Raw genomic sequence first — 12,678 nt, forward strand, 5'->3', positions numbered from 1 at the left:
TAATAGCTTGAAAAGATAATATGGGTATACTTTACAGGTTTATTATTAAAATTTAACATTTATTGAGCACTTCCGTGTGCCCGTTTCTTGGCTTACGTGTTTTTCATGTAGAAGTGTGTATATGCCATTATCTCAACTTAACAAGTGGGGGTAAAAAATGAGGTTCCCTGAGATGAATTAAACTGCTCAAGGCCACACAACTTTATGGCAGCCAGAATTTGAATCCATTCTCTTATTCACCACCAATGGATATTACCTGGCCAGATCTGAAACCCAAATAGCGACATGACTGTAATGTGCACTTTGAAATCATCTAGGCCTGGATTCAAAATCCATATCTAACATTTACTGGTAGTGAATAACTTTACTTCTTTGACCTTCAGTTTCCTCATATGTAAAATGGTAATACCTACCCCAGAAGGGTTATTGCCTGCCTAAACGCATGGTGTATGCTAAATAGCAAATGTTAGCGCCATTCGCCTCTTCTACACTTCTGTCTGTGTGAGCTCTGAAGTAGTGGTTTGTACAGAATAAGGCCTGGCATAAGGTGACGAAGAAGAAAAGGTAGCATCCTTTCTCTTTTGTATAGTACTACCATGAATGTCAACCAGTGCCTGCCTTCCAGGATCTCCAAGTATTTATGGCTATGATCATATTTAGTCTCTTAATGAGAAAGGTATATCTTGAGTGGTTGATAGTTGTTAATTGCCCATAAATATACTATAGTAGAATAAGGATTGGGATCAGTGATCTGACTACTGTACTAGACTTCTCTTTTGCTAATTCTTTGGGAACATATGAGACTCTGTGGGTTGTTATTTATTATATAAAATAGTTGCCTCCATGATTCTATAAAATAGACCTGTTAGCGCCATTCAACAAAGAAAACTGTAAACACAGCTGCTGTTTTGGTGTGGCTTGTGGTTTGGTTTTGTTTTCATTTGAACTTTTTTATGCAGGCAGATCATCATTTAAGAGTCATCATTTGGCATTTTCCCTTGCATTCTTTAAATTTTTTTGTATTTTTTTTAAAGCTTAGCTCAAGTCACTTCTATAATTATGCACACAGATTGATCCATCTGGTCTTTTTACCAGCCAATGAATTTTCTTTTAAAAGTATAGGAAATAGGATAATTATATTTTAAATCCTATAACTTCAGTAGGTCTCTTTTAGAAATTTGAAGACAAATATTTTCAACTATTAAAAAATAATTTTATATACTGTATTATCTTCCATTTGATTTCTGTATTTTCAGAGTGGAGGGAGGGCTTGAAATTTTTGCTCTTTCTGCTTCTCACCTTCTTCCTATAACTCCGAAAGCATACACTTGTTTGCAACTGAGATTTGGTACAGCAGAAATGTCTCATCAAACTAGGCCCTATTGTTCTCTGTAGGTCACACTGGCTGTGAGGTTCAAGATGAATTGCAGGGGGAAAACATAGATGCAGGGGGACCATTCAGGCCTTTGCAGTGGTCCTGACAAGAAATACCAGTGGCCTGAGCTACGGTAATGAGAATGGTAGTGAAGGAGTGTAGACAGATTCAAGAGATGGAGTTAACAAAATTTGTTGATAAATTAGATGTTGATAGGTATGACATAGGGGAGGCAGACATGGCAGGTTTCTGGATTAGATACATCGTGCTCCTTGCCTCTTTCTCATTATGTTTGTTCAACTCCTGCTTAACCTTAAAGAATTCAGTGTGTATGTTAACCCCATGTATATGTGGAAGACCTTCCCACTCCACCTTCCACTGACTTAGGTGACCACACTATGTGCTTTTATAGCACCTGGCACTTCTCCATGAGAGCATTTTTTCTGTTTTGTACCTGTGAATATAATTACCTCACGTCCATCGTACACATAATCTTCACATTCTTGACTTTGTCTTGTGAGGGCAAGGGCCACGTCTGTCTTATTCATCATTATATTCCCAGCACCTAACATGGTCCTGGGAACAGCAATACACTTTTGGTGAATAAACAAAGTGTTATTTATTGCTGTTGTCCACAGTGCCTGTTAGAGTAATCAAATATAGTAAGTTATCTGGGCTTTTTTGATTCATTTCTCTAGCTTAACTTTCATTTATTTTTTATTTCCTTAATATCTTTCACTTTACCTTTTCTTATACCTTTACAGTTTAGCTTACTGAATAAAAGAAAATTTAAACATAAACAGCAAGAAATAGATTTGTGTGTTGTGGGTTTTCACAGTATCTTCTAAAAGAACCGCTAGATGGTTGACATCTAAGAAAATGAGGGCTTCAAATCATAATAGTACTTAATATATTTTAAAATATCACAAGTGCTTAACACAGTTGGTTGGAACATTGTACTGACAAAGAGAGTCAATGGGTGTGTGTTCAATTTATTTTAATCAGAAGTATTAGGACTGGGTTATTTGATGAAGTAGATGAATCATTGCAAATTCATCATATCTCAAGGAAAATGTATTGATAACACTTTATATTATAGTGAATATATACCTAAATTATATTTAAAAACAGAATGGTCTAAGATATCACTTAGTAGTCAATACAAAAAAGGAAATTGCAAAGATTGATTTAAGAAGAAAAAAAGTCTAAGCCATGTAATTTCTCATTAGCACAGGGTGGAGGTAGGGGGTGAAAAAGGAAAAGGCTCTGACTTCTCTACCCTCTGCTCATCTTTAAAATGAGAGCAATATATCTGTGATCTAAAAGATCCTTTCCAGCCCAAATTCAATTGCTGCATAAAATATAAGAGAATATATGATGGGAATTTTGCTTTCAGTTACAACTTACTGTTTATTCTTCCCAAAGCCTCAGCTGTGCCTTGGTAAGACCTGACTTAAAAAATCCACTCGAATAAAATGTTTTTTTATTCAATGACTTTATTAAACATAATTAAACACAAATGGTTTTTCTGATTTCTGCTTTGGAATCAATTCTTTCAGCCTAATTTGGAACAACAGTCTCTTTCAAAATGTTTAAGATGGATTACTATTACCTACCTTAATCAATTCAAACTACAGAAAATGAATTTTTACACTTAGTCGTGCCATAAATGTATTCTTCTATGGTTGTTTCTGTTTTAACATGTGTTTTCTTTCTTTGGTTTAGATTTCTGCTTTGGGACAGCCACACAACTAATTCCTTAAAGTAGTTTTATATGTAAAACTTGTAAAGGATCAGAACAATGCCTCCAAGACCATCATCAGGTGAACTGTGGGGCATCCACTTGATGCCCCCGAGAATCCTAGTAGAATGTTTACTACCAAATGGAATGATAGTGACTTTAGAATGCCTCCGTGAGGCCACATTAATAACTATAAAGCATGAACTATTTAAAGAAGCGAGAAAATACCCTCTCCATCAACTTCTTCAAGATGAATCTTCTTACATTTTCGTAAGTGTTACCCAAGAAGCAGAAAGGGAAGAATTTTTTGATGAAACGAGAAGACTTTGTGACCTTCGGCTTTTTCAACCCTTTTTAAAAGTTATTGAACCAGTAGGCAACCGTGAAGAAAAGATCCTCAATCGAGAAATTGGTATGATACAATTTTCAACTAAATGGCATTGTCATCCTATTCTAAATGCAAATAACTATGAAACGTAACTATTTTCTTTTTACTAAAGTATTTCTCTCTGAATCAGTTAATTACTTTTGTAATCTTACATAAATAGATTTCAAAATAAAAATCATTACAAATCAAAGTATTTTTTGACTCTTGGACCAAGGAGCTATTTTTAACACCTTGATATTATTCTATAAAGCTTTCTTTAAGAAGTGTCATTTGTAGAGATGACTTAGATTTGTTATATCCCAGTTTTTTTATTATTAAAAAATTAATTGGTATGGATAGTGTTTGGTGCCTTTGCTCCAAATTGCTGACTATGTTTTATATATTAAAAATATTTGAGTCCTTGGCAACTCTTACTATATGTATTCATCAAAAAATTTTTTTTTTTTTTAAAGATTTTATTTTTTCCTTTTTCTCCCCAAAGCCCCCTGGTACATAGTTGTGTATTCTTCATTGTGGGTTCTTCTAGTTGTGGCATGTGGGACGCTGCCTCAGCGTGGTCTGATGAGCAGTGCCATGTCCGCGCCCAGGATTCGAACTAACGAAACACTGGGCCGCCTGCAGCGGAGCGCGCGAACTTAACCACTCGGCCACGGGGCCAGCCCCCTCATCAAAAATTTTTTTAACCTGGAAAAACTTATCTACTCTGTTGTGATCTTCCAAATCTACCAAGTTCCCTATTTGTAAGAAACATGTTCGTACTGTGTTTAATATAATGTTCTGTATATAATTTTTTTAAGGCTTTGCTATTGGTATGCCAGTGTGTGAATTTGATATGGTTAAAGATCCAGAAGTGCAGGACTTCCGAAGAAATATTCTCAATGTTTGTAAAGAAGCTGTGGATCTTAGGGATCTTAATTCACCTCATAGTAGAGCAATGTATGTCTACCCTCCAAATGTAGAATCTTCACCAGAACTGCCAAAGCACATATATAATAAATTAGATAAAGGTAAGAAAATTGTCAGTCTACCATAATTGGTCACTGTACTGAAAACTACTATCTGTGCTATATTTTTGTACAGTCTTTTTATCCCAGCTAGATGATAAAGCTTCTTGGAGGCAGGGACTGCTTATACTGACAAGATATAGTTGAGTGCCAAGTACACAACTTGTGTGCAATCAGTATTTATTGATTGAATGAATTGTGTACATACGGTGCTGATCTCTTGGTGAATTGTTTATCTCAGAATAAAACTAAAGAACTTTGAGTTTGAAATTCAATATTACAGAATTACAGCTGATTATCTTTATATAAATAAAAACAAATATAAATAAAAACATTTTATGAAGTTTTGGAAAAATTTTACACATTCTTGTTATATACAAAGAAAAAATAAATTTCTTTATCTTAATGTTAAATGCAGTAATCAAATCTGGTCATAATGAGTGATATAGGTTGACTTTTGACAATGTATCAATTTCTAGAATTAAGTGGACATGAAAATAAAAAACTATACTGTTTTGGAAATGAAAACATCATTGTATCAGATAAATATCTGTATTTTTCAGAATAACAGTGAAGGTTTCAATTCAAAGTTATAGAATATTATTAACTCTTACACACTATTAAATATAAAATTCCATTAGTAGAACAAGTTAAGACATCTTACTACTATTTCACTCGTATTATTCAAAGTAGTTTGATGCGGTGTAACAAAGATCTTTATTTGAAATTCTTTTCTATTCTAGCAAATTTTTAAAAGTGGAATGTTCTTTGCATTTTCTCCCAACATTCTTTATGAAAATTTTCTAGCATATAGAAAAGTTAAAAGAATTGTACTGTGAACATCAAGACCACAGTAACATAGTTTTAATCTTTTCATTTTCATCACATTTTTTATTGTCCCCTGGCTTAATTAATCTTAAAAGGGAAAAATTGGAAAATTCTTCTTCTTCCTCTTCCTCCCCCATCTTCTCTCTCATTCTGAGTCAGCATCTTTCTTTAAGTCTCCGTGATTCTTTCCCATAGTTACCAAAAACTCTTCTACTTTGGTGCTGTTGAAGCTTTGATACCATCGTGAATCTCTCTTCACAAGAGTTGTATCCATGAAGTATGTCATGCATTTTAGAATGGAAACTAGCTTGTCTCAGGTCCTTGTGACCCACTAGTCACAGTTTTGCGTGCTTGCTATAGAACATGAGATTTGAGCATAGTCTGGCAGCCCTATCAGATCTGAAGATTTGCTATTTCTACCTGATACTTACCTCTATTTAATTGGATTGATTATAAACCATTTCTGATTATGGTTAGAGTAATGGTATTGCATACTTTTTGAAATATGTCTCTTAAAAAATGAAATACATGTGATGATGGCATCTTTTATTGTTTTCCTGTTATAGGGCAAATAATAGTGGTGATTTGGGTAATAGTTTCTCCAAATAATGACAAGCAAAAGTATACTCTGAAAATCAACCATGACTGTGTGCCAGAACAAGTAATTGCTGAAGCAATCAGGAAAAAAACTCGAAGTATGTTGCTATCATCTGAACAGCTAAAACTGTGTGTTTTAGAATATCAGGGCAAGTATATTTTAAAAGTGTGTGGATGTGATGAATACTTCTTAGAAAAATATCCTCTCAGTCAATATAAGGTGAGTAAAAGTTTCAAAAATATTAATTTTAAATTTAAAAAGTAATTACATTGGGGACTAGTATCTGTATTTTTAGGACATACTTTCTGAAAATTAAATAATTAATATTAGTAATTAGCGTTTGTAAGTTTATTTTTTGTACTATATTTAATGAGAGATTGATGATGAATTTAATTTGAGAGAACAGATGCTGTTCTTCCTTGAGATTTTATATAGTTAATATTTGGGGATCTAACTGTACATATGTGGATAAGCTGATTAATGTTTTTGTAATTGTAATAATAGTTATATCATTATTCAGATACAAACATTTGATATGATGACTGTTTAATTGTGCCATGAGGTAAGAGATGATTATGTTTCAGGTATTCTGCATGCAAAAAATGCATCACATGCTTTTCTGGATAGCTCCAGTTCTATAGTGGAAACACTTTTATTAGCCCATAGGAATTTTAAATACTATAGAACTTGCACAGAAGGCTTCTCATTTGCCTAACTTTTTTAAAAGGGGGTTTTTGTATTCATTTGAATATGCAACATGCGAAATAAAGTCATTGTGCCCCTTGTCAAAAAAAAATGTTAGCAATTACACTAACCCCAAAATATGGGGTATTTCATAATTTTTATTCCGTCTCAAGCATTGGCACTAGAAGGAATTAAAATAGACATTTCAAACAATCCATGATGTACTGTTAATTAATATGTACTGTTAATACTTCCTACTGTCTATTGCTATCATTAAATAAATACTATAAGAAGTAGCTATATTTGTAGCAAGCATATGCCGAGTACTGATTTTACAATACCAAGCAAGACACGGTTCTGGCCTTTGGGTTGCTTACAGTCTAGTGGGGCTTTGGGGTAGGAAGATATGCTATTATAATACGTATACAGTAGAACTTATATTAAAAATCTCTATCCTAACTACCATTTCTAAGTTGAAACCAAGGCAGTTTAATATATTTTTTAAAATATATCATATAATTTTATGAGTCTCCTCTGTGTGTTTTGTTTTGTTTTTTAACAAAACAAATATTTCTCAAAAATCTTGGAACAGAAGAGCAAGTGGGCAGCAACCCTTGGATTTGACATCAATATGACTTAATAGATTGAATGACTTAAATGCTGTTGCTTTTCCTTTAACAAGTACAGTGTTTCCATGAGTATCCTCTGATCTTTGTTTTTAATTCCCTTTTTTTTCTTCGCTTCTAGTTAAAGGTACAACTGTAGTATCAGAAGCCAGACCCTTTTTTTTTCTTTCATGCAGTTTCTATTCCATGAGGTGCTTGGTTGATCCTGTGCTGTAACTAACTCTCAAATGTTAGTATTTTAAATGTTATAAATATAACAACTGCTAAGAAATGTGGTCTATAATGTTTGATTGTTTTTATCACCTTTGCAAATTAGTGTGTAAATTCTCTCATCATACTCATATGTTGCTTTTAAAATGAAAAACTTTACAAGAAATGGCTTCTCCCCTGCCCCCTTAATCTCTTACAGTATATAAGAAGCTGTATAATGCTTGGGAGGATGCCCAATTTGATGTTGATGGCTAAAGAAAGCCTTTACTCTCAACTGCCAATGGACTGTTTTACAATGCCATCTTATTCCAGACGCATCTCCACAGCTACACCATATATGAATGGAGAAACATCTACAAAATCCCTTTGGGTTATAAATAGTGCACTCAGAATAAAAATTCTTTGTGCAACCTATGTGAATGTAAATATTCGAGACATTGACAAGGTAAGGTCAAGTGTTGACACTCATTATTTTATATAAATTATTTTATATAAACCTTTTTTCATTGGACTATATAATAATTTGTTGACCTGTAGTATATTTTCAGATGGCTAGAAAACCACTCATCTACGTTAGCTGTTACACAGCTTACAGTCCTTTGTCTGTAATTCTAGTATCCCTAATCTAATATTCTAATAATTCTAATATCTATAATATCAGAAGTTTTACAGAATTCATTTGGCAGCAAAACCTGACCCAACCCGTAGCAAAGTTTTTTATAATCTTTATTTATCCCACTTAGTGTAAATCTTCATGTGTTTTGTTGCAGAAATTTTAACGTCTCTATGGAGTGCTACTCCAACTGCTAAGAGTATTAAGTAATATTTAGTATATGTACCAATTTTTCTTTCTAAAATATGAAAAACTCTGAATTACACACCTAGCTTAAAGGGATTGTAGAACTATATTGATCTTTAATAGTCTGATGTCCCCTTGAAGGCAACAACAAATCGTAGTGAAGAATCTTCGTCAGTGTTAACTTACTATATATGTGAAGAAAAGAACAGAAAAGCTACATCTGAACAAAAACTTTTAATTGATTCTCTCATTCATGTCAGTTACATTATTTTGATATTGTTTAATATTGGTTCTATCTAGTATGTGTGTCTGCATGTGTGTATGTATGTATATATTTTTATACACATACTTTTTATTTTTTAGATCTATGTTCGAACAGGTATCTACCATGGAGGAGAACCCTTATGTGATAATGTGAACACTCAAAGAGTACCTTGTTCCAATCCCAGGTAAAGAAGTATATGGATTTATATTCTAAAAGTTATATTAGTGTTTAGCAATGTAATCAATAAAAGTAGTATATTTTACATCATTAGTTTTATACAAGTCATATAGATTACTAGGCATTTACATATAGAACATAAAGACTTCCTGTCAAATGAGTATCAATCACAGGATGACTTTATTGATTCTCTCTAAAATTTTATTGGAAGGGTTTTTCTGATTCTCTCTTCCCATTGTATCAAGGAGAGAACAGAATGTGGTTACAGTTTTGTGCCATTGATTCCCCACATTCCATAAAATTGACTTTTTATTCTTTTATCTCCATTTTCATTTACATTTAGAAGTGAGAGTTGGCAATCAACTGCAGAGCCGGACTACTCTGAGGCAGTTTCCTTCACATCACTCCCGAGAATAGATGTTTATGACATTCAAATGAAGAGTCTTTGGGAACAAATCAATTTCTTAGGGGGAAGGGGATTATGGGGAGCATTTAAAATTATTACTGTCTAGATACAATGAAGAAATAAAAGGTAGTATAATCCAACAAACTTGCCATCCTGCCATTTCTTTGCCTCTCTCTGTAGGATCATTTGGGAATGAGAGTCTACCCCTGAATATAATAGCAATATTTTAAGAGAATTTAAATTGGTATCAAAGACTAAAGATAGACTTCGTAGTCTAGAAATAGAGCTAACTAGTGAATCCTCCAGAAGAAAATTTCATAATGAATTTAGACTGAGTTCTAGAAGAGTCAAGAAAAAGTTCTGGTGTTGTAATTAAGTTAATTGAGGTGGCCACCCTTCTAGAGCCTGGGTGAAATTCAAAGAGAGGGTAGCCTTCTCTCCCGAGAGGAAGGGAAAGAATAGTTCCTCACCCACCTGAACTATTGTAGGTCAGAAAGTCCATCATTCAGGTTAGAAGTTATGCTGTGGCAACATACAGCCCCAGGATCTTTTGAAATTTTTGTTAGAACAACAAGTTTCTTTCGCACTCGTACTGCATATCTGTCACAGGTTGACTGGGTGGTTGTGGAAGGAACAGAAACACAATATTTGAGGAAATAATGACCAGAAATCTTCCAGAGTTGGTGAAAACTGTAAAACCAACAATCTAAGGAGTTCAACAAACCCCAAGGAAAGACCTCCAAATAATATTGGGTAGATTTATCCTAGTTGTTTGAAGTACTAAAAGTAGACTAGCTTTATAAAAGTAAAAGGTAAATTTATTTAATAATGTGAGATTAAAATGTCAAAATTTTAGTAAATTAAACCAGCTATTTAGAAAGGACTTATATTTGATTATCTTTTCAAGAATTCTCTAGTCTAAATCCCTATGGTAGTAGTGTGAAGATTTAAGTAAATTTTTGACTTTTCTGTATTTACCCCAAAAAATGAGATAAAAGAATATGAAGTTCTTAGAAAGATAAAGAAGTATTTATTTTAAAAATTCTTACTGAGATGGATTGTTCTAAATCTGTGCTTTCCATATGCTAGATAAATTAGATACATTATGATTTCTTCATAAAAATGTTGCCAGTTATTTTCCAAAATCAGAATCAATTTGGACTGTTTATATATATATACACACACACACACAAAACCATTGCCTAAAAATAAAGAACTTAATTGTGTGTGTGTGAGTGCACATGCACTTGTATAGACTTTACAAGAGAGAAACATGTTTTATTCAGTTTGCATAGTACTGAACAACTACAGTCATAGGACATAGCTTTCTCAGAAAGTGTGTAGAAAATTTCCCACCAATTAGAGCAATTCTAAAGATTTTGAACTAATAAAAAGTCCTAGGTACGTTTAAATACATTTAAGTACATGTATCTTTAATTTTTCTTAAATTACGGTGGACTTATCTAGTCCAACAGTATTTCTTCTCCCTGCATTTATTATTTCTTTCCCCTTTAGAATTCCTTCTTGCTAATAAGTTCCTCCATTTTAAATATGTCTTCCCTGTATAATTGGACCATATATTTCTGTTTATCTTTGTCTGTAATCAAGCAAAGATACTAGAATAAGTATAACTTGTTTTACTGATAAAGTTTTATACCTTAGTTAAGCTAATTAAAAATAGAATTTTTTACCATTTTATTGTTGTCTTGTTTTATTTATTATCGAAAAATAGAATTATGAAGAAGCCATTTGAAAAGTTTTCAAAGTTAGTATCTAGCACTTGAGCTTTTACTGTGGACCAATTACTTCTCTAATTACTTTATTTATTTTGTCTCATTTAATCTTCACATCAACTTTATGAGAGTAAGTGCTATTAGTAGTCCCATTTCACAGATAAGAAAACAGACAAAGCAAAGGTCACATATCTAGTAAAATAATAGAAACAAGATTATACTCCAGGTAGTCTGACTTCTGAGTCCATATTGTTAACCATTGCTGTAATTTTTTAAAAAAACTATTTAGTGTACTTGGCTCTTTGAAAATATATCCACTGAATATAGACATAATTTCACATGTAATATGGAGTAAATTGAAGCAATTTATCATAAAAATTTTTTTATCGTCACTTTTGATAGCAACTTTTTATTCTTATTATGAATGTCAAGTTTTATTACCTCTTGTGAAGTAGTTATTCTGAAATTTAAGTACTTTCTCCTTACATATCCTTCATTTTATTTATATACTGACATTTAAATTAATGGATTCTTCTGAATAAAACTGCATCATATTTAAAAGTAATTAAATATAATTGTAATCATAATAGGAAGTGTTATTTTATCTCATTTAGTTTCCCTTTTCTGTTTGCCTTTTCTATAAGCTAATTTGTTTTAAATGTTTTTTTTACTGAAGTGTAGCACAAATGCATAAAAGTATACAAATCATAAGTGTACAGTTCAGTGAATTATCACACAGTGAATACCCGTGCAACCACTATGCTGGTCGAGAACATTTTTCAGCATTCCAAAAGCCCCTCCTCATGCCCCCTCCCAATCCATTATCCTTCTGTCCTGCCCAAAGAAGTCAGCTACCATCCTGACTTCTAACACTATTGGATAGTTTTGGCTGCTTTTGAATTTTATATAAACGGACTCAAGGAGTAGATATTATTTTGTGTCTAGCTTCTTTCATTCAATATTATGTTTGTAAGATTTCATCCATATTGTAAGTAACTAGTGTCCATTCCCATTGCTGTATAGTATTCCATTATATGAATATACAATAGTTTATCTGTTCTCCTGTTGGACGTTTGGGTTATTTGAAGTTTGGGGATAATGTAAATAATTCTATTAGCATTCTGTGCACAAATGTGCAAATATTTGTGGTTTTATACCTAGAGGTGGAACTGAGTCATGGGTCAGTTTTAGTAGATTATGCTTTTCCAAATTGGTTGTACAAATTACGCCTCCACTAGCAGTGTATGAGATTTCCTGTTACTACACATCCTTACCACTCCTGGGTATCATCAGTCTTTATAGTTTTAGCCATTCTCTTGTATAGTGATATCTCTATAAGATTTTATTTTGTGTTTTCTGGATGACAAATGATATTGACTAGTTTTTCATGTCTATTGGTCATTTGGATATGATCTTGTGAAGTATCTGTTCCATCAATCTCTGCCCTGTTTTTCATTTGATTTATCTTTTTCTTGATGATTTATAGGAGTCATTTATATCTCTAGATAAAGCTTTCTTTTGGTAAATTCTTTTTTTCTTTAAAATTTTACATAGATGGAATGAATGGCTGAATTACGATATATACATTCCTGATCTTCCTCGTGCTGCTCGACTTTGCCTTTCCATTTGTTCTGTTAAAGGCAGAAAGGGTGCTAAAGAGGTAAAGTATTTCAGAAGTAATTATATTTATCTCTAAAAACTCCCAGTTATACTGCTGATTGAATTTTTATCAAGGAAGGGATATTATTTTTCTTTTTATTTAAACAAAATTAATAGGGCCATCTCTGGTGGCCTAGTGGTTAAGTTCAGCAAGCTCCGCTTTGGTGGTGCACATTTGGTTTCCC

At 32.8% G+C, this 12,678-nt stretch overlaps 1 protein-coding gene across 1 annotated transcript in view; it reads left to right on the plus strand.

Moving 5' to 3' along the window:
- The window catches only part of PIK3CA (phosphatidylinositol-4,5-bisphosphate 3-kinase catalytic subunit alpha), a 72,851-nt gene that overhangs the window by 37,997 nt on the left and 22,176 nt on the right, over positions 1-12,678 (plus strand). The window contains exons 2-7 of the mRNA XM_023623333.2: positions 3,101-3,528; positions 4,302-4,511; positions 5,903-6,153; positions 7,654-7,899; positions 8,617-8,702; positions 12,389-12,494. Of these exons, the coding sequence (XP_023479101.1) occupies positions 3,177-3,528; positions 4,302-4,511; positions 5,903-6,153; positions 7,654-7,899; positions 8,617-8,702; positions 12,389-12,494 (1,251 nt within the window). The 5' untranslated portion in view covers positions 3,101-3,176. The remainder of the gene's footprint in view (positions 1-3,100; positions 3,529-4,301; positions 4,512-5,902; positions 6,154-7,653; positions 7,900-8,616; positions 8,703-12,388; positions 12,495-12,678) is intronic.

This window comes from Equus caballus, chromosome 19 (assembly GCF_041296265.1).
Source record: "Equus caballus isolate H_3958 breed thoroughbred chromosome 19, TB-T2T, whole genome shotgun sequence".
Classification (NCBI taxonomy): Eukaryota; Metazoa; Chordata; class Mammalia; order Perissodactyla; family Equidae; genus Equus; species Equus caballus.